Raw genomic sequence first — 27291 nt, 5'->3', positions numbered from 1 at the left:
CATTATATTCCATATAACTTTTTACATATTTTAGGATTCAAGATTCCATAATTGAAGATTAATGTATTCTATCTCAACAAAAAATTAAACTGATATAGTTGGATTGCACACATGTGGACATAATTTCGATTTCACTTTTCTCCCGATGAGAGAGATGTTTAATTTATTAATTTTCTTGATTTAAACCCGTCAATTATGTGAAACCTAGGCTAGTTTAATTTCTTGTACTTTACCAGCTATAGTCACAAGGCAAGATTCACCTAGAATGAAACGTCCTGGACTGCGCATTTTTATGTATATACTATATGCTTTATGGATATCCTTCAAGATTTTGCTGGGGTCCATGCCCATGCTTGGAATAGTTATAATAATGCTCTACTGATTTTATAAATAAAAAAAAATCACGCATATATTAATATGTGATAAAAACGGTTTAATTTAATGTTGGTATACATGTTAAAATCGAAAAACTAATAAATGTGAAAGAAAGTTATACCTTTTATTTATGTATGTTTTTCCGTTACATTTTTTAATACATTATGCTATAAGAGTTGTAATATACAATATTTTGGTCAAAAGTACATCTACCGTTATAACTTCAGTTATCTTTTCTAACTATTTTGCCACATCCACCATATATTTTCTTATCTTTTTCAATAATAATAATATATAGATATTATATATCGGAGTACTACATAACTTATTTTCTAAAATGTAAATATCAAATTTATAAAAATAGTTTACGTTACTATTATTATCATTATCATCATTATTATACAATAATATAAATATCTAAAATTTAAATAAATCTAAGATTTTAATATAAAGTACTAATATTGCGTATCAATTTTTACGCATAGCGCATAAAAATAGTAATGTTAAATATAAAAGTTTACATGTACATTAATAATAAAAAGAGTATTGCATGCGTTATTGACTCTTTTAATGTACGTCCCTAATAGTCATCCAAGCACATAGAAATCATAATTCAGTGTAACGCTACCAATTGTATATATGTCTGCACTTTAAAAAATAAAATAAAATAAAATGTGCCTTCATGAGAAGGAAATATTTTTTAAAAATAAATAATTAAAAATTGAAAATTGTGAATAATATAATATAATGCATTGAGTAATATAATGTTTTTCCATAAAAAGATAATTATTTAAAATTGATAAAGTGTTACAATAATGTATGATTGAGAAGACAACAAAGTAAAAGACAAAACCTCATTGCCCCTTGAGTATGGTTTTGATGGATATTGGAGGACTGCAATTTCATACCTTAGCTTCTCATCCACATCTCTCTCTCTCTCTTTCTCTCTCTCCTTCTCTCTCTCTCTCTCTTTGCTTCATAGTTTTATCAGTAGGAATTTGTTTGGTTTCTTTTACTCTCATATGTATGGCTTTATTTGTATTGATTCCTTGGTTGTTTTAGCATCTTTTAATGTCCTCCAAACATGAATTAAGGATAGATTGATGTTGTTGGACTGCAACTAAGCTCATCAACTATTTCTTTTTTCCTTTTTTTTTTCTTGTTTATAGTTAATAATTTTCTATTATCAGTTTCTAGCTTCTAGGGTTTGATATCTCAAGAAACTACACATATGCAACCAGATTTGATTGCTTCCATTATATTGTTTTCTTCTTGAAATATTTAGATATACCCAAGATAGATATTTTATATTGCAAGAATATGATTAAGGCAGTTCAGCTAGTTGATGACAGCATGTCAAACTTAACATCTGCATCTAATGATAATGCAATCAGCATTTCTTCAACCCAAAAACAACCTAGTACTACCAATCAAGCTGTCAAGAGGAAGAGAAACCAAGCAGGAAACCCAGGTATATATATATATATACATACATATATTCTTGTTTAATCCCAATTTTATTTTCTTTTCTTTTGTATGAATTGCTTACAAAATATGATTGTTGGGTACGTCTCATATGTACAGACGTACACTCAGTAATTCTGTACCTGTACATGTTTAGGGTTGCATAAAAATATAACCTGGAAATTTTAATCACCACCATCACAATTAATATAAGAATTGTTTCTCTATCTGCCGTGGGCAGACGTAGAACCACAAAAAATCTTGTTTTTTGCCATTGTTATCAATTCTTGTTCTCGTTAATCTCAACTGGACTTGTATTGTTAGACCCTTGTTTTCTGCCATTGTTATCAATTTTTGTTCTCGTTAATCTCAATTGGACTTATATTCTTAGACCCTTGTTTTCTGCCATTGTTATCAATTTTTGTTCTCGTTAGTCTCAACTGGACTTGTATTGTTAGACCCGGAGGCGGAAGTAGTGGCATTGTCACCGAACACGCTGTTCGCAACGAACCGGTTCGTGTGTGAGATATGCAACAAGGGGTTTCAGAGAGACCAGAACCTGCAGCTGCACAGGAGAGGTCACAATTTGCCATGGAAGCTGAAGCAAAGGAACAAGGAGGAGGTGGTGAAGAAGAAGGTTTATGTGTGCCCAGAGGCATCATGTGTGCACCATGACCCTGCGAGGGCACTGGGAGACCTCACAGGAATCAAGAAACATTACAGCAGGAAACATGGGGAGAAGAAGTGGAAGTGTGACAAGTGTTCTAAGAGATATGCTGTTCAGTCTGACTGGAAAGCTCACTCCAAGATTTGTGGCACTAGAGAGTATAGATGTGATTGTGGAACCCTTTTCTCCAGGTAATTTTATATGTTGAGCATAAATAATATATAAACGTAAATGTGCAGTCCAACTATCAAATTAGGCTTTGTGTTGAGCATAAATAATATATAAACATAAATGTGTTGTCCAACTATCAGCTTAGACTCTTAGTTGAGATGGAGCACATGCTTCACTTTTATATACTACTATGAAATGTCATTGGAATCAATTTGATTTTGAATTATGATGTATGTTTGATTGGTACTATGGATATATTAGTAAACATGAAGTGACACTCTTAGCTTCAGTACCTGTTGGAACTACTTTAATTTTTCTTTCAAAACTATATTATGTTTTTTGTTTGTTATTGCCTTGCATTTGTGTGCCATATATTCCCAAAGGAATCTTGCATATACAACATAAGCATGAGCTAGCTAGCTAGCTAGGGTGATATAATAATTGGTATATCTATATATGTTACGTTCAAATTGAGTTTTCATTAGTCAAGCATACATTGGTGTATCTTCTATGGCCAGACGCCAGCATTTGACATACTTTCTCATATTATTATAAGTATACAGTTCTAATTAAAATGTCATAGCCTTTTCCGATCGAATTAAGGGCATTTCTGACCATATTCAGGTGGTCGAAAATTCGTTGATTTTCAACCGTGACACATGCATTAATTTCTTTTCTTTTCTTTTTTTTGTGATTGTAGGAGGGATAGCTTCATAACCCACAGAGCTTTCTGTGATGCCTTAGCTGAAGAGAGTGCAAGGTCATCATCCCTCACTCCCCTACCCAACGCCCTCTTCTCCACCCAACCCCCGCCGCCGCTCTCGGCCACCGCCACCTCTCTCCAGACCCTACACAACCTCCAAGCTACTTTCAACCACCTCCGGCAGCCGGCAGAGATGCCACCGTGGCTAGCCTGTCCACCTCCACTACCACCACCACCACTGCTCAAGGCCACGGGGCCCACACAGTTCTTGGAAAACCCTAACCCTAGCTCGCTCCTTGTGTCACCACCTCACATGAGCGCAACCGCCCTGCTCCAGAAGGCGGCCCAGCTCGGGGTGACAAGCAACAATACAATCGCCTCGACAGGTAACCTTATACGACCCCACCACCACCAGAACCAGAACCAAAACCAAAACCAAATTCATCATCACATGATGGGCACTGCTGCTGCTGGGTTTTTCAGCTCACGTGAGGAGTTGGCATCATCTTATGGAGCAAACAAACCTGCGGCGGGTCATGCTAGCCTCACCCCTGGTTGCATGGAAATGATGGGGGGCACTACAGGCTCTGACACTACTGGATTTTATTATCATCATCAGGGGTTTAATGGTGGTAGAGAAAACACTGACATTGAAGGGTTGAATACCAGAGATTTCTTGAGCCTTACAGCTAGCTTTTCCTCTTCAAAGGGATTTTCTCAGAATTCTGCCTGCTGGCCACCTTGATCATATCAGATGAGATGGATATATCATATATATAGCAACATGCATGCACCCTCTTTCTTCTCCATAGCTGTTCTTTTTTATGTAAATGGAACAAGAAACTAGCATTGGAAAAACCTTTTTAATAGCTAGAGTTTAATAGCAGCTTGACTTTGAATTAATCCGACCAAATGTAAATAATGTTCTTGCTAATTTTATCTGGAAGCTAAGTGTTGGTCCCGGATAAGTAGTTAAAGTCTAGAAGGGAGGGGTCGTTAAATAGACTTTGAAACAAGCTTTTTGAAAATTTAAACTAAGTAAGCTTGAATTTTAAAATCAAAGATAAAAATAATTTTCTTGTAGTGGAAGCTTTTAAACTTGCAAGATAATAAAAGTTTAATTTGTAGCTAAGTTTAGTGAGATTTGTGTTTGTGTTGAAGCTAGTATGGAGTTATTTGCACAGTTAAATAATATGAAAAGTATAAAGCTAAATGCAAGGGAGGAAGAGAGATTTTTTTAGTGATTTGAAAAATATTTCTACTCTGACCTACTCTACTCCTTTTAAACTCCAAGAAGGATTTCACTAAGTATTTATTACAAAATACAAGTGAAAGGGAAGCCTTCAACTTCTTTCGATGGCAATTCTTGAGATGGTTACGAACTCCTCGTCAATGTATCCTTCACTACCTAACATGGTTGAAAAAATCGCTAGGTGTTCCTTGGCCACTCGCCTAGCGCCCGTGTATTTTTTTAATTTTATATCTTCAAAAAAATTAATAGTAAAATGTTAAATGTTAACATACAAAACATATACAATTTGAACAATTTAGGGTTATTTCGGTCAAAACGATGTCATTTTGAGTGAAATAATCCATTTAAAAAAAGAAGAGAACAACAGCTAATCGACCGACTAAGCTAGTCGATGCCTAGGTGGCATAGTCGACGTCTAGGAGGCTTAGGCGGCGCTAGGCGACCTAGTAGGCCGCCTAGATACTAATTATGGTGATGATACACTAGGCGGCCGCCAACGCCTAGCGCTTAGGCACCAATTAATCTATACCTAGGTGGGATTTTTACAACAGTGCTACCTGATCAAGAGCTAGCTAATGGTCAATCACAAAGTTCTCTTGCTAGAATGATTTTCCAACTTCCTTTAAGTTGGAAAGATGGTAGTTGTTGATCGAGTGCTGGACTTAAAAAGAATTTGACTGATTATATTTTTCTTTAGCTTAAAAGACTAGATTTTTACTACATCAATTTCTCTTTCAATTAGCTTTCAACAATATCTAATCTAAAAACTAATAAGTGTGAATGAAGATTATACCTCATTTATGTTCGTTTTTTTGTTACGTTTTTTTTTTATACATTATGCTATAAGAGTTATATTATTCAATATTTTGGACAAGCATATCTCTACCACTATAGCTTCCGTTATCTTTTCTACTATTGTTACCATGCATATGCATCCACTATATATTTTATTATCTTCTTCAATAATAATAATAATAATATACACATTATATATTTGAGTTATATATGTTAAGTTATTTCCTAAAATATAAATATCAAATTTATAAAAATGTTTTACATTATTATTATTATTATTTACAATAATATAAATATCAAGTACTAATATTAGGCAACTTTTTGCGCATTGCGCATAAAAAATACTAGTAATATAATAGATCACAATAAATCGTTTTTCTAGCATCTTCTTCTAACAAAGGATGCATCCTTTTATAGATGAGGAGAAATGAACGCCAACTTGAAATTTGTATTTGCCCATCGTCACTCATCAAGTGGTAATCGTCCAAAAGCTGTCACAATCCCTGAAAATCTGATGTCAAATCCTTTCCTTGAGCAGCTTAAGAACTCATTTCTCTATCAGTGTATAAGCACACTTTGGTTCAAAATACCTCTTTTACTTATCACCAATTTACTTTGAGTGGGGTTAGTAAATATCGAACAAGTTGTAATGTGTCTAACAACTCTTTTATTCTTCCTCGTATATGAGCCCCTCCCAAGGCTGATCTTCTCAAAAACCTTTACTAATAATTCTTTTTTGTTGTGGTGACAATAGAGAATGTCTTTGGAAGATTCTTTAAATTAACCTAGACTGAATTGAAAAATGTTTTCTTCTAATTCCCTTCTTCAATTCCAGATCTTCTTCTTCCAATTACTTCCTTCCGGAATGGTTCCTTCCAATTCTTATCCATCCGATTCCTTTCCTTCCGATTAATTTGAATGTTATCTTCTGGTTCTATTCTCAAAATATCAAGCACAATTTACAACATGAAATGATGGGTGTATCAAGCCTATGCAATAGCTTTGCATAATCAAAATCTATAAACAATTATTCATAACAATTTCTCTCTTTTTTGTGATGTCAAAACAATAACAAAAAGAGATAAATAATAAGAAAATTTTCCAATACAACTATCTCTCACCCTAAAAAATATCCAACTCTTTGAAAGTAAAAATCAATATATATATATATATAGACTAGTGATCAAATGAGTCCATCTTCTTATATGAGTCCGTGTGAACAATTTTGGACCTTTCAATGCCTATGATCAGTGGTGTGCATTAAAGGGTTGTTTTTAATATAAAATAAATAGAGATAGGTATCACGATCGATAGAGTCAGTAGTGTTAAAAAAAAAAAAAGTATCGGTTATTGCTGCCTTAATTATTTTATTATTTATTTTTTGAACAAACTTTAATTATGTTTCTGATCTAAACTAAAATAAACTTTAATATTTTTGGGCATCTATTTCAGCCCATTGCAGACATATAAAATCACTCAAAAATTGTCATATAATGCATGTAACTTTAAGCGTCTATTTTTGTAACAATATATGCTTGTTATCACGTTTCTATGGTGAAATCTATGCTAGACTATCTTATTAATTAACTAATTTTAACACAAATGGATCACCAAAAGCAATAACGTTGCACATGATTCTCTTTTGTTTCTATTTCTTTAAAAATTACAACGGGAATAATAATTTAGGGATGAAAAATGAGTGTTTAACATTTAGGGTCGAATTTTATAATTATCTTATAATTTAAGGACGAAAATGTAATTTTAATTTTTTTTTTTTAAATAAAAAAGAGAAGACTTGAAATTCTTACCTCTCGACAATGTAATCGAACTCGGGCAGTTATTGTGGACGATAGTACAACTTGCTTCAAAATCCTCGTGAAAGAAGCTCTGGAATTGTCGATATATGGAGGTATCAAATCTCTGACTCACCACCCATGTGCGTATACACATAAGTTTTGTTTTGTCTGGGAGATTTTACTTAATTTTTGACGTTTCTCAATTCATCTCACGTTTCGTTATCAGTAGCTGCAAGTCTTAAATCAGTGTCGGTTGAAATTGCTTATGGAGATTTGAAATCTGAGCGTTGTATCGAGTAGCTGAATTAGAGAAATACCTGCAGATTCTGAATGTATTATCATATCACAGTAACTGATGAAATTTGGGGATAATTGTGTTCTGCATTCCAGACTGTGGCTACATGCACTTCAATTACTCATTCATTACTGTTAGGAAATTCTAATTTATTCTTAGATATAAGGAACCTAATCTCTCATTGTTTTTGCAGTTCGATTGCTTAGTATTTTGGTGGAACACTTTATGTGGTTTGAAAAGTTGGGGATTAAATGAGCTGTTTCTTAAAAGTTTAATTAACAAATAGAGTTAATTGCAATTTCTACAAACAATTAACTCAATATATTCATATGTTTAAGATTGGAAGTCATATTGAGTTAAGCGGGAAGTTTTTATAAAGTTTTGGTACATATGGAATACGCGGAATGTTAATATGTTATTGGTCTGGTTTCTAGGAAATTTAAGGGCATAAATCTATCTATGACATTATGGCAGTGAAAATGAAAACAAAAATGTGGCAGAAAACAATGGAGAAGTAAAATGGTTATTGTTGGCAGTGGGTGAAGTTTAGACTGCTTCCTTTGTGCAAATCAAGTCTGCTCTATCTAAATCCAGGTTACAACCATTTTTCTCTATTTTATGTCGTTTGTACATGCTCTCTGAAATTTTGTGTTTCTTTTTGGTGGTTATAACTTGCTTGAATGATGGCAGATCTATAACTAATACGATTCCCTTTCTTAATTTTTTTTTACCAGTGATGCAACATAAAAAGGTAGTAGTGGTGAACAACCATGGTGAGAAGCTTGTGGGCATATTACATGAAACAGGCTCTAAGGAGCTTGTAATTGTGTGTCATGGTTTCAAATCCTCAAAGGTTAGTTAAGTTCAACCTAGGGCTTAAATGAGTGGCAATTCCTGTGCTTTGCGTGTCAGTTGTCACGCAGTTGGTAATCCTCATATGAATGAAAATTTCTGTTTTCTTTAATTTTTTAATATTTTATTTCAGGATCGCATTCCCATGGTGAACCTTGCTGCTGCTTTTGAGAAAGGAGGAATTAGTGCTTTCCGCTTTGATTTTGCAGGCAATGGGTATGTTGCCAACTGCATAGCCAGAATAAAGTTACTAGTTGATATAGTCACAAGTAAACTTATAATTTTTTTTGCAATGCTGTTAATTTTTCATGATTTCCCCCTCCCCAACCCACCCCAAGGGCCTGACAAAACAAGTTATGTAGCAACTGCTAATTGTTCAAAAACTTTTAACTTTCTATGCATGGCAGTAACATGAATTTCTTTTCAAGATTCTTGAGTTGTATGATTGGTTTTCTTCAGTAGATATTTTGTATTGCAGGATAAGATATCAAGCACAGTAAAGTTCTTGCTTAGTATGTTTGGAAATCAAAGTTGGTGGAAAAGATGTATGATGTGGAAGAATAGGAATTATTAAATACTTTCTTAAAAAAACCAGTTGTGTCCATGAGTTACATAGGGTATAACCATTGAACTTCTTGATCTGTTAGATGACAGCATCAATGGTTGTGACTTCATGAGAAACTAGCCTTGACTAGTTTATCTTAATATAACACATGACTATACACTTTTTTGAGGCAAAAAATATGAACGAGGAAATGTAGGAATTCATCGAATTTGACAAGTTTAATGATATGTTTTGACGTGATTACTTATTCCAATTAATGAGGATTTTAGTCTTTTAAGAATAAGAATAATAAGGTCTAGTAAATTTTGCATACAGATTACGCCCTTTTCTTCAGCTGAGCTGAATCTTGCAAAACAATGCATCAGTTCTATCATATGTTCAAGCAAGTACCTTGTCCTACAATTATGGTTTTTTTTTTTTTTAATCATAATTCTTCAAAATTATTTATACAATTATTAATTATACCTTCCCTCTTCCCAACAAAGTGACAAACTCGCCCAAAAAAAAAAAAAAAAGGAATCTGAAAAAGCATTTTTGTGTTCTAACATATGTTCAGCACATGTAGCTTCTGGCTTATGCATTTCCTAATGCCTTTTCCAATACTAATGTTAGTGTGCATTCTTCCTTTGAGCACTTGTATGGTCCACAATATTCACTTAGCTTACACCGGTGATTTGTTATATGGGCTCAGTAGAAAATCTCAAAATCCCTATACGGCCTGTGTCCGGGCTTACCCCTTTTGCTTCTCACGTTTGAAATGGAGTACTGCTGCACTCGATTTTCCCACTTAAGGGACGGACATTTGTTTAGTCAACTATAAGATATGATGTTTCTTTGAAGAGCCCTCATAAACTGTGTTCTTGAAAAACTTGATGATGTTGATTTTAGCAGTTAGTAACATTACTGTTTTCTTTTCAGAGAAAGTGAGGGTTCATTCCAGTATGGTAACTACCGTAGAGAAGCTGATGATTTGCTTACTGTAGTTGAACATTTTCGCCAGAATGGACGTTTCATAACAGCAATTATTGGGCATAGCAAAGGTATGAAAATTACATCTGTTGGTATTCCATCCCAACCCCCTTCATATATTGGACATTTTCCTTGATCATATTCATTTTAGTAATGCATGATATATGATATTGAATATTGTGAAAACTACCCCATTGTCTAAGTAGCTTCCATCATAAAGAGGGCATGGCTCAAGTAACTTAAGTTATACTGTAATTTTGTACTCTGATCACATTAATACACTTCCATTTTTCATTTCATCATTTCTGTTCTACTTTGTTTACTTAATTCTTCTTTTTTTTTTTTTTTTTTTTTGTAATTAATTTTTTATGGAGAAGAGGAAGTGAGGAACGTTGTTTAAAATGTTCATGGTGTATGGTAAATCATATATAAACTATTTTTTTACAATGCAAAACTAAAAATTATGTGCCTCAGTTTAACACTACGAGATGGGATTCTTACTGATTCCTTGATTCAGGAAACTGACTAGTCACTAGTGGCTTGTCCAATTTGCACTTATATTCCATTTTGATTGTTTAAGTATTCTTTCTTGGGAATGAAATGGGAAGGGTTCTCTTACGTAAAGCTTTCTTGATATTATAGATATGCATAGCAGCCATAGCTTTTATCTTTGTTTCAGTACTGTGGCCTCGTTTTTTATTTGATGCAAAATATAAATAGGTCTTGCAGTAGCCCTATTTGACACTGGCGAATGAAATTTTTCTAGGAGGGAATGCTGTGCTTTTGTATGCATCAAAGTATAGGGATATACCTACAGTCATCAATATTGCTGGTCGCTATAATCTGAAGAGAGGAATTGAAGGTCGGATGGGCAAAAACTATCTGGAGCAAATCAAGCAAGATGGATTTATTGACGTTAAAAACAGGAGAGGTTTGTCATGTAGCCTTTTCTCACATTTTGTGTTTCGTCCTCCAATTCACTATTGTATTCAGCAATGATACTGCAGAACAAGGGCTTCAAATTAATTTAATATCTATAGTTACAGTTTGTCTACCTTGAAGAACATGCAAGTTGTAGAATAGATTCATTTTTTTGTTGGTGAATTTTCAACTATAGCCTCTTTAGAAATGGACAAAATTTGGATAATCCTTGAGAAGTTTGAGATTTTCTCCTAACTCCTACCTCCTCTGGCATGCAAAAAGTTTGAGATATGTTACTGGCCATCTTTCTGACACGCGCACACATACACATACTGGTATATGCATGAACTAATTTATTATACAATGCAATCAGCTTGCATTTATATTTTATAATTCAGCAATTATGTGGTGGTTAATTCCTTGTGGCATGTTAAAGTGTGAGCAACAATAGCACTCTGTGTGATTAATGCATGGTGAGGATTGATTTCTTGTTGGAAATGGAGTGCCATTCTGTTTTGAATCATACTTTGTATTTTCATGTTTTATTCTATAAATTTTCAGGGAAAGTTGAGTATCGAGTGACCGAGGAAAGTTTGAGGGACCGCCTAACAACCGATACTCGTTTGGCATGTCAAACTATTCCACTAAGCTGCAGGTCAAGAATTTGTTATACATTTAATGGTTATGAATTTCTGCAACCAAAAGAAATTGAAACGAAAGAAATTTTACAGCATTATCTAATTTCTTGTGCGTGTTGTAACAATTGCCTATTTTGTCATCAGGGTGTTGACGATCCATGGTTCAATGGATGAAATGGTGCCCGTTGATGATGCCCTGGAATTCGCCAAGTACATCCCAACCCACACACTGCACATTATCGAGGGAGCAGATCATGAATTTACCTTGCACCAAGATGAATTGGCTTCTCTAGTGGTCGCCTTTGTCATGGCTAGTGTATCTAAGGAAGAAATAACCAAACCATCAGAGTCATGTGTAAGAAAACAAAAATCAATTCATTCTCGTTTCTGATTTCGTCTACTTTTGAGCAACGTTATGAAACAAATACTTGAAATATTCTTTAGAATGAAACTAGGCCTCAATAAATGGCCAAGATATTGCTCAAATAGTGAAATGTATATTAAATAGTACTGGAAAAGAGGCATGTGGAACTGCCACTGTAAAGAATGTTCTTCCTATTGTGTTTCGTGTTGGGTTTGGACAAAGAATGTAGGCATTAGGCATTCTTTTGTTATACATGAATTCTAGGTGTATGGCAAACTAAGATGTAAAACAGCTAGGAGTTTCTTTTGGAGTATGAGACGATGTTGTACATTTTGAGCATAATATATATATAGGGTCACACTTGTGTGAGACCGTCTCACGGATCTTTATACGTGAGACATGTCGAGTCGGGTTGGATTAATATGCAAATGTAATACTAAATCAGAAATAAAATGTTTGTTGCTTAAAGGGAAAATATAATACTTTTGAGGATAAATGTAATCCCTTTATATTTTGATGTAAAAGTATTTTAAAAGTATTATATTTTTCCTAATAAGATTGCACTGCACTTGCAAAGGAAAATGTAAGTCTTTTAATAGAAAATATAGTACTTTTAAATTAAATGTAAAAATATTACATTTTTCTTAATATTACATTCTTCTCATATAAGTGACAAATATTTTATTTCTAATTTAGTATTACATTTGTTAGTATAAGTATTACATTTTATCTTAACCAAACTCGTCTCACACAAATTTTTTTCAAATAATAAACGTACTGTTAGTTACCCATACGTTAGTAGCATTGTTTGAAAACAAACTAATTTCTTAACTCTTAAGCAATGATGTTAACCAATTTTTTTTTTTTTAAATCCTAGTGGAAGTGCAGTTTATTCTTCAACTACTTTAAAAAATATATATTATTGAAGTAATATCTATTCATGCAATTCATCAATATAATTATGTATATATTCTTTAAACCTAACAATATTACCATCTTTAAATTTAGACCTAACTAATATAGCACGGACTAATAAATATAATTACAATTATTTCCTCACTATATTTACAAAATGTTAAACAAATTACATTTACTCTTTTAATTCTAAATAAGACGATAAGAAATATAACTCGATAATACTTATTTACTCAATATATTAACAAATAAAAATATTAAAAATTAAATTAACCCTCTAATGTTAAAATTTGAAAATTTTCAAACTTGTGTTGCCAGACAATGAGCTGCACAAGAATGGGTTGAATACAACATTTGGCCAAAGTCCAAATAAAAATAAAAATATATAAATATTTTTTGAACTGCTAAACTTCATTGATACAAAAACACTGAACCAATGAATGAGTTTAAGACTGTTGCCGAGGAAGATATTTTGTTGCGCAGGGAACATATGCACGTGCAGTACTGCTTGCTTTTGCACGTGTCAAAAGGTTTTTTTTTTTTTTTTTTGGGTCATTTGTTTGTTATTTGAATCATTGAAGATTTGAAGGCTAACTAATTATGATTATCTAATATGAAGATTTGATTAAGTAGAAGTGACACATCTATCATTAATTAAATGTTTATATGGGGGAGTTCATTTCATGCCAAATTCAATTGTGTACATGAGATGTTTGTGTATGCGGAGGAGCGCTCCAGAAATCAAAAGAAAAAGAGGAAGTGTTGCTATGTGGGATCATGCTATGAACATGGAAAAATAATGCCTAAAATAAAGGGATGTCTACATTATACAAGAGCGTGTTGTAACGGCTTACAAAATGTGGAGTTTAGAGTTTATTGTAAGGTGGTAAGAATTCAGACAAAAAACTCCATAATCAAAGGTGCATAATTCTGTACTACAAAGAGAAGGTAAGCGAGCTCCATAAATTATACAATACAAACTTTGATGATTGATTAGGTAAGTGCATTTTGTATAATTGTCATATTAAAATGAAATTGCATCTTGCAAATTTTTTTCATAGAGTTGTTATACTATGTTGATGTATGAATATGTGGTAAGCTTATTTCAGTAAATCATTTCAACCTTGTATTCATAAAACCCGTTGTTGAACCTCATTAGTTCTTAGTTTTCTCTTGGACATGTGGTTCTCACCTGAGCCGTCTCATATATATATAAGTGTGTGTCCTTAATCAGGTGAGAACCATGCCCCAAGTGAGAACGTGTGAACAAATCCAAACTAGTGATCTAGTAAATCTAACGGTTGAAAATAAACAAAACTTTGTAATATTTATGAAAATAACCCCACTCATTTTAAAATTTTGTACTCCGTAATATTTATGAAAATGACTTGGCTCATTTTTTACTTGATTTCGCATCCATAAAATCTTGCATCAATGATTTAAATTTGCCCACAAATTTTCATTTGGGAGTGGTTCTCATATGATTAGGATTATATATATATATTCTTATGTTTTGTAACATTATTTTTTAAATTAATGACAAGCATTGACAACATATGATTAGGTTGACACACAATAGAATTGCTCCTGGGCCCTATGCCAGATTCATTGATGCAGGCAAATTATGCTATGGACCAAGGTGGACCCAAGTCAATGTTCACAATTTTAGAATTCTATGTTTACAATTTTAAAAGTTTATATTCACAATTTTGTTATATAGATTCAAAAATTGTGTTATATTATTGAATATAGAGTTATGAAATTGTGATGAACATAGCGTTCTAAAATTATGAACATAGAGTTCAAAAATTGTGAGCATAGAGTTCTAAAATTATGAACATGGACCTGGGACCCGGATCCAAGGCATAACAACCAATTGATGCAATATAAGGCTATCCTAATCCATAAAATTTTATCTCATTTTTAAAATGATATATCACTAAATTTATAATTAATCACTATTTACTCTCAATCCATGTAATTATCTCTTCTCTTTTAAAAGTTGTCTCACTTTCACATCACTTTATTAAAAAAATATTTTTTATCAATAATAATAATAAACAGTATGTTTCCGTGCTATTGCAATTCTGACACAAGAATTGCAACTTTTTTGCAATTCAGGTATGTGTCACAATTGCAACACATAAGCTTTAAAAAAAAAAAAGTCATGCTAGATTTACAAGTACGTACTACAATTTTATCGCTGCAGATAGCCTAATAGCTGCATTATTGATCATGTAATCCATGTATTTTATAATAATTATTAAATTAAACATATGTATGTTAAGTTATTCACAACTACCAACTACATGTAATTTAAATGAACATTAAAAAATTAAAATTTAATATAAAAAATGTCATTTGATCATCAAATAACAAATACAACTCAGCAATAGATAGAAGGCATATAGTGCAATCTGATCTGGGACTGGGCAACTCATAACCAATGAGCTTATAAAAGAATCCATAGCTACCACACCTGTGACCTGCCACATAGCCACCCTTTCTTCCACTTATTTTTTTCTCCCTTTTCCCAAAAGTTCCAACACAAATTATTGGAAAATGTTTTTTGTCCTTTGCCAGACAAATCTGTGTAGGGTGTCCACATTTTATTAGTTAACAGACAAAATAAGAGAGTTAAATTAAAAAAAAAATCAAATAGATCTTATAACTTATAAGTTACTCAAATAGAATAAATTATGAAAAAAGTTTTATCCAAATTCACTAACCGCTAAAAAATGTATAATTAAGTCTTAAAGTTATTTATTTAGTAAGTTAAGATTTGTGTGATTAACATGTGACATTTTGCCAAATCCCTTGTGGTCAAGCGGCATGAAGTGATTCTTCCAAGTGGGAGGTCATGGGTTCGAGCCTTAGTGGGGTCATGTGAATTTGTATGCAATTTTGTTTTATTTATTTATTTATTTTAATATTTTTAAAAATAGTCACGATTATTCGAATAAGATAGTCATTATTGTCTTTTGTCAGATAAGGACTACTTGAGACCAATGTCACATTTAACTTCCTCTTTGATGAGAGGGTAATGTGCCTTCATCTTCATCTCAAATGGTCTAGATTTGGACAAAAGACCATTATGATTACCTTTCATATAGTCATAGTTACGTTGTCATTAGATAGCCAAACTCTTTGTCGATGGAGATGATAACAATTGATGGCAATTCTAAAATATTTTTAAAAAAAAAAAAATATACATTAAGATAATCCACATAAGCATTAAAACATCATGTGTTAATCACATCAATATTAACTTATTGAATTGTAGAAAAGGTAAACGATTACAACATTTAGATCGAACAACACTAACAATAATAATAAATAAATAATAAACAATGATGGTCAAATATATACCGGTGATGTTGGTCCAAGACCAATGTTGTCTAAAATTATTGACAAAAATATAATCTTTAATTCTACTAAGATACAAGGACAATGAAGAATATTTAATGAATCTTAACAAAGTGAGCTTCATATTTCCAAAACCTCAAAAATAAGGACGTCAAAGAATGAATCCCATACAAAGTAAGACTCATATTCCCAACCTATCCCAAGAGATCAAGAAGGTCAAGCACGCACAAAATCATATACTAACTTGACTCTTGAGAGTTCAGTGTATGTATTGAGATAAAAAAGTATAAGTATTTCTTATACTATTCTAAGTTCACTCAAAAGTAGTACGGAAGGTAGGTTTCAATAAAAAGATAAGAAGATCGAGTTTATTGTCTAAAAGTTTTTCTAACTTTTGTACTTTAAACCGTGCTCATAGTGAATTTAGAATTTTCTTCTCATACGATAATTGCCTTGTAGATTAGAAATTTTCCAAACTACGCTAAATGCCTCTTTGTTATAACTACTACTCTAAGATCACTGTTACACAATCCTCACAAACTTTCAGGTGATACATTTTTAATACTCTATATTATAACTAATTGGTATTGTTAATAATAATGGGGCCCGGACTGGTTGGCTAAGAAAGCTCTTGCTGGAAGTCGAGGTCTCAGTATGTTGTCTCAACCGGAGACTGGGATTCTTGAGTTGCTTGTTGATGACTCCATGGGTGTGCCTAAACAACGGATTGTTAGTATAGTTAGCTAGCTAGTCGTTTCCCCTCCTTTTGATTAAAAAAATAATAATGGGGCCCACCTTTTTTTTCTTTTTTTCTTTCTTTTTTGCTTTGGGATTCAGAGACTAATTAACAAGGATTATTTTCTTTTTTTGAATGCTGAAATTATTTTTAAATTCGTTTACAATAAGGTTTAGGCAATAGTTATTGTGTGGATTGTGGTCCACACATCATGGTTCAATATACATTTTTATAACTCAAAATGTACATTATTCTAACACATAATGTGCATTATCTTATCTCAGGAGTTTCATTATTCTAACACATAATATACATTATTCTAATTCATAAATTCATTGAATCGTGGTCCATATAGCTGTATTAACCACGATCGACACAATACTTTGCCAGGTTTAGGTAAGCTGTTTCAATAAAAATGTAGTTTTAATCCAGATAAGGAACAAGCATATTACAATAGAATATGCTAGACGTACAAGGATAGTTGTAATATTCTTGTATGGATTTATACCATGTTGTTGGTTTAGTGGTTCGAACTTAGGTTTGGTTGTGAGATTCAGAATATTTTGTAATTTTTGTCATGGAGTGAGTATCAGAGTAGCAATTCTCATTATTATTTAATACAAATAAAATACAACAAAATTACAAATGTAAAGATTTATTCATTTTGTGATTATTTTTTTTCCTCGTTTTTTGGGTATATAAAAACAAACTGTGGGGCTTTTAAAAATACCCGGTATATCCTATGGACTGCTCATCATCTCTTCACATGCTCTAAATCTTGAAATCCTGTTTTCAAAAAGAAAAAATCTTGAAATCCTGATTGTGTTGGAGAGGAAACTGAAAACTGAAAAGGGTCTTCTGGGATCTCTTTCTTGAATTCCATTTTATTTTTTTTATTGAAAAGATTGGTTTTTTACTTTTCAGAAGCAGCATTCCGGGCATCAATGGCGGAATCCAAGAAGTACATTACTGCAGAGGAGCTGAAGGAGCACAACAAAGCAGGGGATCTGTGGGTGTCAATTCAGGGGAAAGTGTATGATGTTTCAGAGTGGGTGAAAGTCCATCCAGGTGGGGAGTTGCCTCTGAGGAGCCTTGCAGGCCAAGATGTGACTGATGCTTTTGTGGCATTCCACCCAGGGAGTGTGTGGCACCATCTTGACACTTTCTTCAATGGGTTTTACCTCAGGGACTACACAGTATCTGAGGTGTCCAAGGATTACAGGAGATTAGTCTCTGAGTTCTCCAAGATGGGGCTGTTTGAGAAGAAAGGGCATGGGGTTTTCATCTCCATGTGCTTCATTGTAATGATCTTTGCTGTGAGTGTTTATGGGGTTTTGTGCAGTGAAAATGTGTGGGTGCATTTGGGTAGTGGAGGGCTGATGGGGTTTCTGTGGATTCAGAGTGGGTGGTTAGGGCATGATTCTGGGCACTATCAGATTATGATGAGTAAAGGGTCTAACAGATTTGCCCAAATCCTTACTGGGAATTGTCTTGCAGGGATAAGCATTGGGTGGTGGAAATGGAACCATAATGCCCATCACATTTCCTGTAACAGCCTTGACCATGACCCTGATCTGCAGCACCTGCCTTTCTTTGTGGTATCTTCCAAGTTCTTTAGTTCACTCACTTCATATATCTATGAAAGAAAGATGAACTTTGACATATTTGCTAGATTCTTGGTTAGCTATCAGCATTGGACATTTTATCCTGTCATGTGTTTTGCTAGGATTAATCTGTTTGCACAGTCATTTGCACTGTTATTGTCCAACAGAAAAGTGCCCCATAGGGGCCAGGAGCTATTAGGGCTGCTTGCATTTTGGGTATGGTATCCATTGCTTGTTTCTTGCTTGCCCAATTGGTGGGAGAGAATCATGTTTGTTGTGGCTAGTTTTACAGTGACCGGGATTCAGCACGTTCAGTTCTGTCTCAACCATTTCTCGGCCAGCGTTTATGTTGGACCGCCTACTAGCCACGACTGGTTCGAGAAGCAGACTAATGGGACTCTGGGCATTTCGTGCGCTTCTTGGATGGATTGGTTCCATGGAGGGCTGCAGTTTCAGGTTGAACATCATTTGTTTCCCAGGTTGCCGAGGTGTCATCTCAGAAAAGTGTCTCCCTTTGTTAAGGATCTGTGCAGAAAGCATGGTTTGCCTTACAATGTCGCCTCGTTCTGGAAGGCGAATCAATTGACTCTCAGAACGCTTCGAAATGCTGCACTGCAGGCGCGGGACTTGACCAAGCCGGTGCCCAAGAACTTAGTCTGGGAAGCTGTTAATACCCATGGTTGAGGCTGGATGGATTGAGTTCTTGAGGATCTCATCTGTTCTGTCTCATTTTCGCTTTGGATATGAGAAGAATTCTTTTACATTGTTTTATGGCTTTTTTTGGATGAATTGTAGCTAAGATAATGTTATCTCCAAACCTCTACCATTGCTGCATTATTACTGTAATTTCTATGAAATGTTCTCTTCTATGAAATTCACAGTAACTATTTGAGTATGTGCACTGAGTACCTCTTTTTATTGGGTGACATGTAACGGTTACTTTTTGACGGATTCCAAATAACATGTGGACTGTAGTCTCTGATACCAAATTGAATAATGTGTTCATTTTCAACTAAAAGTTTAAATTGATAATTGGACTGCACATTTATGTTTATATATATACTCTACTCAACAGCCCTGTGCATTGATCAATTGATTGATGAATCTATGAACACGTAAACCATTGAAACACATCTTAGAATTTACAGCTGACATCTAGGGAGGCTCCAAGGCAAGGCATGTGAGGGCACATTGTATTTCCTATCAAACCTCTGTTGTTAGTACCCTCTGTCGGTTTCACTTGTTGAGTTGTTGTCCCTTTCTATTTGTTTCTCTGGCAATTGAAAAATTCTGTTTTCAGTTATTTGGTTTATCATTCATCAGGTTCAGATATATCTATTGCTCTAGTCCTGGATGCCGTGGCTTTTTTAGGTACATAAGAAACGAATATTAAGCTTGGGACCTTTTACCTGAAGTCACTAGGTTATCCGGCTGGCTGGGGCAACCCGACTGAGTTGGTCGTACAACTAGCTCACTATTCACAAGATTCCAAATTCAACTTCTAGTGAGAATTACCTATTAACCTTCAATTATAGACAATTTAGCTGATTTACCTCCTTGTGATCCTTTATTGATTAGGGTCGGTCATAACGCACTTTCGAGTAACAGCTATGGACTTTAGGGTCCAACTATCTGCTTAGGCTTAACTTTGGCAAGGGTAACACAAGTATCTAAAGAACACCACTAGACCAGCACATAAACAGCCATGGCACTAGAAAATATTCTTCAAGATAATGCACAAGAATGAAGAAAACTAACATATATCTGTTACAACAAGATTGATTGGCATTATGAGAATGTAAGTACAGAAAATAACAGAGTTTGTGACTGTGGTCAAGTATAAAAAAGATTATATATATTACAATCAAAATGAGAAATTGCAAGTTGGGATAGACAAAGATGCTATTCACCACCTAAGCTACACAAAACCATTATCTGTATTTGCCTTTAAGCACACTATAGGGGAACACATGCATGCCTATAAATTGTTTTTTGGACAACTTTACTTGGGAAAAATAATATCAGGGTTTCTTACATGAATATTTAATGGCGCTAACTCGATACTCCACAAGATATCACCAGGGCTCGTTTTTCTCTTTGTCTGCAAGGATGACTTAACTATAGCATTTGATGTGGAAAATGGATGCTTATTCATCCTGCCTATGCCACTAGAAAGCAACCATCGGGATCCAGATTGTTTATGCCTTTTCGTGCCACAAATTTTCTCATCACTATTTTCAACATTCAAACCTGCCATGTGGATCTCAGAGATTCTAAACCGAGGAAAAGAGTGTTCATTCATAGTGTCTTCTTCACCATGGATGTTTTCTTCCAATGGATAAGACCTCTCTACTTGGATTAGAACAAGCATTGGGGTACCAACCATTTCAGCATCACGGAAGGGATCTCTAAGCTGAACTCTTAGAGCTAATGTGAAGGTTCTGTTTAAAAGACCATAGTTTTGGCCCAAGGAATCTACTGTCTCATCATCTCTTGCCAACTGAAGATTGCTTAAATCAATGGGTGCTGAAGAATGGGCAGCTAAGATTTTAGTAAGTTGTTCAGTAATCTCGAGCTTATCATTGAAACAACCAGCATCCAGCCTCATCCATTCATCCAACGACAAAGACAAGTTTACTAATTCATCAATGTCATCATCATTTTCTTTAAAGTTCTCATGTTGCAATCCACTAGCTTCTCTAGTATTCAGAACTCCATGGGACCAGGGCCTAATACAAGAAGGTGCTTCACTATCTGACATGTCAGACTGGATTCTTAAGCCTTCAATTGTGAGGGGTTCAACCTTAGTCAATGCTAAAGGAACAAGATCTTCTGGAGAAACATAATCCTGATCCACTTCATAGCGTTGTGAGCTTGAGTTCAGGTTAACAGAACATTGATCAAAAGAAAAATTTTCTACTTTAGTCGGGATACAGAATCTGTCAAAACAACCAAGATAAAATACAGCACAAAGTAAGAACAAAGCATAAAAATGATAAATAAATATAAAAAACAAAAACAAAAAAAACAAAAAAAAACAAAAAAAACAAAAAAAACAAAAAAAACAAAAAAAAACAAAAAAAAAACAAAAGCTAATCTCATAATTTACAAACCTCTCATCCACCTTGGGTCTAGATCCAGTTTCCCCAGCAATTTGGTGCATTGTCTTGCCAGTGATATCATCCAAAGGCATCAACTTATTTGCCTGAATAGTGAACTTCTCGATTCCCTTGGATGCCCAGCACTCTAATATCTCCATTAAACTAGAACCCATTACAGCAGGAAGCACAACCGAACAAGAAACTTGCATGATCAATCTTGCAGCATTCTTTGCACTCCTGAAAAGTAATGGATTCATTGAACGCAAGAAGCCATCATTCTCTGTCTGCACAGTTGGTCCCAAGCCTTCTCCAAGAGGAGGTAATTCTAGTGACTCCTCATGGGGAAGATGGATAGGACTTCCAAATCCACCAGAGCTGGAGTGAGGAGAAGGTTGAAATGCCTGTTCATTTAAACCCCATTTATTCATTAAATCTTCTGTTTCCAAGTTTTCAAGCATTTTAACATTCCTTTTGTTTCTAATTGACAGTGTTGACCTTGTCTGCCCCTTCTCAACTTCTTGATTAACCAACGATAAATCAAAATCATCAGAACAAGCAACTCTTCCACGGCCAGTTGAAGCAACGCGAGTGAATATAGCCTTGTCCTCTGTCTTGTCTGAGTAAAAAATGGAGTTCATGGAAGAGAGGTTTTCCTTTTCAAATTGTTTCAGAAGGTTCTCTCTGGGAGAATCAGGAAAACTTTCACAGCTTACATCCACCAGGCTGTCTTCAATACCCAGCATGTCAAGAAAATCATTTGCCACAGATTCTGCAACATCATCCAAGCTAAGTGATTTTGCTCTCTTATTCGCTTTGTAACTAGACTTTGTAAGAAAGTAATCACTTTGGTCAACAGGCTTGTTGACGTCTGCTGATGATACTGGCTCTGCAGATACAGTAGAAAACAGGTCAAGGAAAATTGACTCAAGCTCTTCAATCATTGGATCTTTATCATGTTCATCAGTCTCATCATATTTGCTATCATCCATATCACCTTTTTCATCAAGGTCACTTTTGACTTCTTGCTTTAAATTGCATTCTGTATTCTCATCAACAGCAGTCTCGTAATCTTGAAAAATGTCAGTGACATCAATAGTTTCAATGAAAGAATTATTGAAACGTAAAGATCCTTGGTCTGTTTTTAGTTGATTTTGACTACATACTTCTATACCCAGCTCACTCATAGTAAATTCAGAACCTTCAAATTCTTTTGCAGTACATTCACTAGTATAATCATGTGAAGAACCAGACTTTGCTTTCATTGACTCCAAGCGTTCAAGGAAGAAACTGAAGTCCTCCAAGTTTCCTAGTTTTCCCTCTTCAAGTTTCTGATACAAAAAGGTAACTGACTGATCAATCTCTGATCCTTGGTCACCAAAAATTTCTTTAAAGCCATTTGCATCTAGCGAGTGAGATGGCATATGAGAACCAGAGGTCGGCTTATGAGGAACACTTACAACTCTACGTAGCATGCTATTACCACTAGTGTCATCACAGTCCACAACATGATCCGATGCAACGGGTCCACATCCTTTGAGATGATCATGAAATTTGGTGAAATGACTTGGTTCTGCGGAGTTACTGTCATACACAGTGAAACCAAAACTAACATTTAGCATGGCACCTTTAGCCTTTCCCAGCAGTTTAAAGCTTGTGGTCCACTTCCCTGAGCTTCTTTTACCCTCCTCTAGCTCCTCCAAAGTTAGAGGAAGCAACCTTGTAAGGTCAACCCAGTGTTTCCCAATGTCCAGAGCTGGAGCCCCAATCACAGAAGCTTGAAGCAAAAACAGCTTAGGCTCATACTTTGCTGAATGTTGGGGCCCACTTCTACTGCCTTGCACAGAACACTGATGCATCAAAGTCTCTCCAAATTCAGCTGTCCCACAACTAACATGAGCAGAGCAAGTTATCAAAACTGCATCCTTTCGTTTCCACTTCACACACAAACTAAGATCATTAAAATTCACAGGTAACCCTTCAATTGCATGCACATGTACATAGAAACAACAATTGAACCGCTGATTGCGCAAGTGCGCTAAAGCTTTTAAGGGCTTCCAATTCCATATTGAAGATTTCTTGTTCTTCTGCGACAGCTCCTCTGTTACAGAATTGGATTTTGATTCCAAGATGCGTGTATTACCCATAGACTTGAGCCCATGATATGATGGAGAAACTAAAGCCTTAGGTGGAGTTTTGTGTACATAAAGAGCTTTACTAATTTGTTCAATATCGCGCAGCAACCTTCCACCACTTCGATCCCCACCACCACTCTTCCCAGATCCAAATTTAGATGACATATTCTTCACAGCGCAACAAATTTTCAACAAGAATCCAAATCAGAACTCAAAATTGAAAGGAGGAAAAAAAAACACTCTCTCTCGTCACTCACACAAAAAAAAAATGGATAAAGGGATAAAAGCAATAGGTACACAATCTGTGGCCTGTGCTCTTAATTAGTTACCTTTTATTCTTAATAAGTTACTATGCATATTAATTAGTCCCTTCATTTGTATCTCCTCTACTGTTTCATTTATCTTTCATCTATTGTTATCCTTCTTTCGATTTTACAAAATAAAAGTAATGGCATAAGAAGGTTCCTTTTCCATTATTCCATATTCCACTATTTGATAAAATTTAGATCATAGCTTAGCTAATCTAAATCAGCTTCAATTCAAACCCTTATCCTACTTCTACATAACTTTAGCATTTTTTCACTCCCTTAAAAAAAAATTCATCAGTTTTCTTTCCCATTTTCCTATGTTTCCCTTTCATTTCCCTTAGCTAATCTCAACTGGCAACTTCATTTCATTTTCAGGGATTTTCTAGGAAATCAAACAGTTCCAAAAAATATTGAGTTGTGAGTTCATATCTGTTTTTCATTTCACATAGAATGATTGTAACGAATATTCAGATAGAAAGAAAACTGTTTCACGGCTTTCATCATTGCAAAATATATAATAAAAGATTCAATGAAAAAATTGGGCAGGCGAAGACTTTTACCAGTAAGCGCAATTGAGGAAGAAGAACGGTGCGAGTAGGTGCTGACTGAGTAGTTGACTGCTGTGAGTTGCGGTGATCGGAGTCGAGAACGGACGGTAGGTTTTTTGGCGCCGTCGGTATATTCTCCGTCCTCGGAGATCGTGTTGGGTTTTCGTGTAGGCTCCGTCTACTACTGCCACATTGAACTTCCCTTTTTAAGTTTTACTTTACTGAAAGGGAAGATGACACATGAATGGAGTGGTGTGTTTGGGGGTAAAAGACCGTAGGACGAAAACAAAAACTATGGACAAAAATATGAAATTTAAAAAATTGGTACAAAAATGGAAAAAGTTCATTTTTCAAATGTGTTTGTTATTTGACTCGATTAAATATAAACACAAATGAAATTTGTGTACTCGAGATACGCAAGTCCCACTTGCGTTGGGTATTTTTTTTTAAAAAAATTTGGTCTTTGGCGACCAATTTCGTCGCTGGCTTCTCCAGTGCGAAGGAAGAGCCAACGACCAGACACGTATATATACTTTATATGGCAGTTCCACGTAGGAACCGACGTCTAATCTATTTTTTTATAAAAAAAATACATGTATATACGGTGGTTCCGTCCATCTCGGAACCCATCGTATATACATGTATATTTAAAATAAAAAAAAAAAATTAGATGGGTGTTTTAGTGGGAACCTTTGTGTAATTTATTTTTTAAAAATATACATGTATATACGGCGGTTTCATCTCGGAACCGCCGTATATACATGTGTGTAATTGTTTTTTTTTTAAAAATACATTATATAGATGTGGGAACCGCCATACAATGTTTTTTTTTTTAAATTTACAATTTGTATATCTCTAATATAAAATACAATAATAAGCTGTTCAATTCATCAAAATGTATACAATAATTTAATATTCAAAATAATAGTCTTAAAGTTGGTCGGTGGCTCCTCCTTCACACTGGAGAAGCTGGTGACGAAATTGGTCGCTGAAGACCAAATTAAAAAAAAAAAAACAAAAACAAAAACGCAACACAAGTGGGACTTACGTATCTCGTGATAGGCAAGTCCTATTTGTGTTTGTGTTTGACTTGGTCTGACAACAAACGCATTTGGGAAATGAGTTTTTCTTATTTTTGTACCAATTTTTAAAATGTCCTATTTTGTCCATAATTTTATGGTCTTTTACCCTGTGTTTGGTCACTTATGTTAGATTTTTGTCTCGATCTAATAAAAATTTGAAAAAAATTTGAGTCACATTTGTATGAGACCGTCTAATAAATCCGTATATATGCGGCGGGTCGAGTCGGATCAATATAAAATGTAATACTTATACTAAAAAATGTAATACTAATAAGGAATAATGTGTTGGTTACTTATAAGTTAAAATTTAATACATTTTTGAAAGTGTAATTAACTTATTCAATTTTAAAAAATTACAATGATGCTAAGGTTGTACAAAATGGAGAACTCTAACAGCAACAAGATTGCACCATAGTTATACAAAGTTGGACATGTGGACAACCATGATTGTCCACCAACGTGATATTAATGAGACAACCATGCAATTATTACTTCGTTTTAGAGCACCATCAATAATTACGTATATATCTTGGGTTTTTGTCAACTTTAAATGCCAATAAATTAAAGAAAGAAATTGGAAAAAAGAAAATAGAAAAATCAAGTGATCATTAATTGACGACCACCTTAATGTGCCTAGCGCTTAGCGAGTGTATGAGAGACATGCTCACAAGTGACTTGTATCTTCATTTTTTCCTTTATACGGGAGGTGGTGAGTTCGAGCCTCAGTGAAGGCAATACTGACTCTTGTACTTTAATAGGTTGAGAAAGTAGTTAAGGCAATACTGACTCTTGTACTTTAATAAGTTGAGAAAGTAGTTATAAACAGATACTACATTGTAATAGAGTTAGTAGTATTCAAAACAAAAAAAAAAACAAAATTTGCTAAAAAAAAATAAATTAAAAAATCTCAAATTAACGTTAACGGCAAAATTATCAAATTAGTCACCTAAGTTAAATTAGACCATCTAAATATAAAAACTCCATTCAAACACCTTAAACCAACATAATTTTTCAATTAAATTTTATTTAACCTGTTTAGCATGTTAATGTTTTCCGGAATTACACATGTATCTTTTCTTTTTTTTTTTTTTTAATAATTTTTTAACTTTCTATGTTTTTAACCTTTTTTTTTTATTTTTTATTTTTAATTAATATATCGATGGTTGTCCGACGACCGAGATTGTCATTTTTAGACATGTCCATAAAAGGAGACAACCACCAATTATCTTCAATAGCCGGTGGATGCATTAATAATTTTTTTTAAAAATATTATAGATTTAAAAAAGAAAAAAACAAAAAACATTTATTTGTAAACGGTTGAAATAGAACACAATTGAACGTTTTTACGATTTAAAAAATTTAAATGAAACTTTTTTTAAACTTAGGAGGTTAAAATTATACAATACTTCTGACTGAGGTTCAGCTTCATCCTTAAAAAAGAAGTATTCTTGAGATTTAGTGTAATGGTTCATCGTCTAACTTGATATCACGAATAAAAGTAACAATAAGAGGTTTGAATTTGACTAGAAACATGAATGGAAAAACACAGATGATAAAATGTGTAAATTGAATTTTTTGTGAACATACAAAAATTAGGTTCTAACCAATAAATTGAGTGACTCGCAATTTATCTCAAAAAGCATGATGTTGTGAACTTATATTAGTAAAAAGA

At 34.1% G+C, this 27291-nt stretch overlaps 4 protein-coding genes across 9 annotated transcripts; 3 read left to right on the top strand and 1 right to left on the bottom strand.

Annotated features, from left to right (window-relative positions):
- The first annotated feature begins 1273 nt into the window (after positions 1-1273).
- LOC116007045 (protein indeterminate-domain 7-like) lies at positions 1274-4328 on the top strand. 2 transcript variants are annotated; one of them, XM_031247618.1, is made up of 3 exons: positions 1274-1846; positions 2274-2697; positions 3378-4328. In XM_031247618.1, exons 1-3 carry the CDS (start codon positions 1696-1698, stop codon positions 4123-4125), a joined length of 1323 nt encoding a protein of 440 aa, XP_031103478.1. In that variant the 5' UTR covers positions 1274-1695; the 3' UTR covers positions 4126-4328. The 2 variants fall into 2 exon arrangements, with proteins under 2 accessions (XP_031103478.1, XP_031103480.1); XM_031247620.1 differs by having other exon boundaries at positions 1275-1846; positions 2298-2697.
- Positions 4329-7244: 2916 nt separating this feature from the next.
- On the top strand, positions 7245-12223 carry LOC116005534 (putative uncharacterized protein YDL057W). 5 transcript variants are annotated; one of them, XM_031245745.1, is made up of 8 exons: positions 7245-7336; positions 7953-8112; positions 8253-8371; positions 8504-8586; positions 9854-9975; positions 10671-10835; positions 11387-11480; positions 11608-12223. In XM_031245745.1, exons 3-8 carry the CDS (start codon positions 8255-8257, stop codon positions 11852-11854), a joined length of 828 nt encoding a protein of 275 aa, XP_031101605.1. In that variant the 5' UTR covers positions 7245-7336; positions 7953-8112; positions 8253-8254; the 3' UTR covers positions 11855-12223. The 5 variants fall into 5 exon arrangements, with proteins under 5 accessions (XP_031101605.1, XP_031101606.1, XP_031101607.1 ...); XM_031245746.1 differs by having other exon boundaries at positions 7246-7336; positions 7993-8112; XM_031245747.1 differs by having other exon boundaries at positions 7265-7363.
- Positions 12224-17568: 5345 nt separating this feature from the next.
- On the top strand, positions 17569-19343 carry LOC116006009 (acyl-lipid (9-3)-desaturase-like). Its single transcript, XM_031246252.1, has one exon. The coding sequence runs from the start codon at positions 17789-17791 to the stop codon at positions 19130-19132; it is 1344 nt and encodes a 447-aa protein (XP_031102112.1). The 5' UTR covers positions 17569-17788; the 3' UTR covers positions 19133-19343.
- Positions 19344-20213: 870 nt separating this feature from the next.
- On the bottom strand, positions 20214-24781 carry LOC116006633 (protein PLASTID MOVEMENT IMPAIRED 1-RELATED 1-like). Its single transcript, XM_031247081.1, has 3 exons — positions 24550-24781; positions 21562-23849; positions 20214-21387 (listed from the first exon to the last, which is right to left on the bottom strand). The coding sequence occupies exons 2-3, from the start codon at positions 23844-23846 to the stop codon at positions 20451-20453; spliced, it is 3222 nt and encodes a 1073-aa protein (XP_031102941.1). The 5' UTR covers positions 23847-23849; positions 24550-24781; the 3' UTR covers positions 20214-20450.
- Between the last annotated feature and the right edge of the window lie 2510 nt (positions 24782-27291).

This window comes from Ipomoea triloba, chromosome 15, assembly GCF_003576645.1.
Source record: "Ipomoea triloba cultivar NCNSP0323 chromosome 15, ASM357664v1".
NCBI classification, from domain to species: Eukaryota; Viridiplantae; Streptophyta; class Magnoliopsida; order Solanales; family Convolvulaceae; genus Ipomoea; species Ipomoea triloba.
This window is presented reverse-complemented; position numbering and strand designations above follow the sequence as displayed.

Bases quoted from the DNA above. Each gene is read 5' to 3' on its own strand.
- LOC116006633 (XM_031247081.1), bottom strand. From the start codon at position 23,846: ATGTCATCTAAATTTGGATCTGGGAAGAGTGGTGGTGGGGATCGAAGT. The intron at 21,388-21,561 runs GTTTGTAAATTA...TTGTTTTGACAG, and splicing joins AGACCCAAGGTGGATGAGAG to ATTCTGTATCCCGACTAAAG.
- LOC116005534 (XM_031245745.1), top strand. From the start codon at position 8,255: ATGCAACATAAAAAGGTAGTAGTGGTGAACAACCATGGTGAGAAGCTT. The intron at 8,587-9,853 runs GTATGTTGCCAA...TTTTCTTTTCAG, and splicing joins TTTGATTTTGCAGGCAATGG to AGAAAGTGAGGGTTCATTCC. The intron at 10,836-11,386 runs GTTTGTCATGTA...ATAAATTTTCAG, and splicing joins TGACGTTAAAAACAGGAGAG to GGAAAGTTGAGTATCGAGTG.
- LOC116006009 (XM_031246252.1), top strand. From the start codon at position 17,789: ATGGCGGAATCCAAGAAGTACATTACTGCAGAGGAGCTGAAGGAGCAC.
- LOC116007045 (XM_031247618.1), top strand. From the start codon at position 1,696: ATGATTAAGGCAGTTCAGCTAGTTGATGACAGCATGTCAAACTTAACA. The intron at 1,847-2,273 runs GTATATATATAT...TGTTCTCGTTAG, and splicing joins AAACCAAGCAGGAAACCCAG to TCTCAACTGGACTTGTATTG. The intron at 2,698-3,377 runs GTAATTTTATAT...TTGTGATTGTAG, and splicing joins TGTGGAACCCTTTTCTCCAG to GAGGGATAGCTTCATAACCC.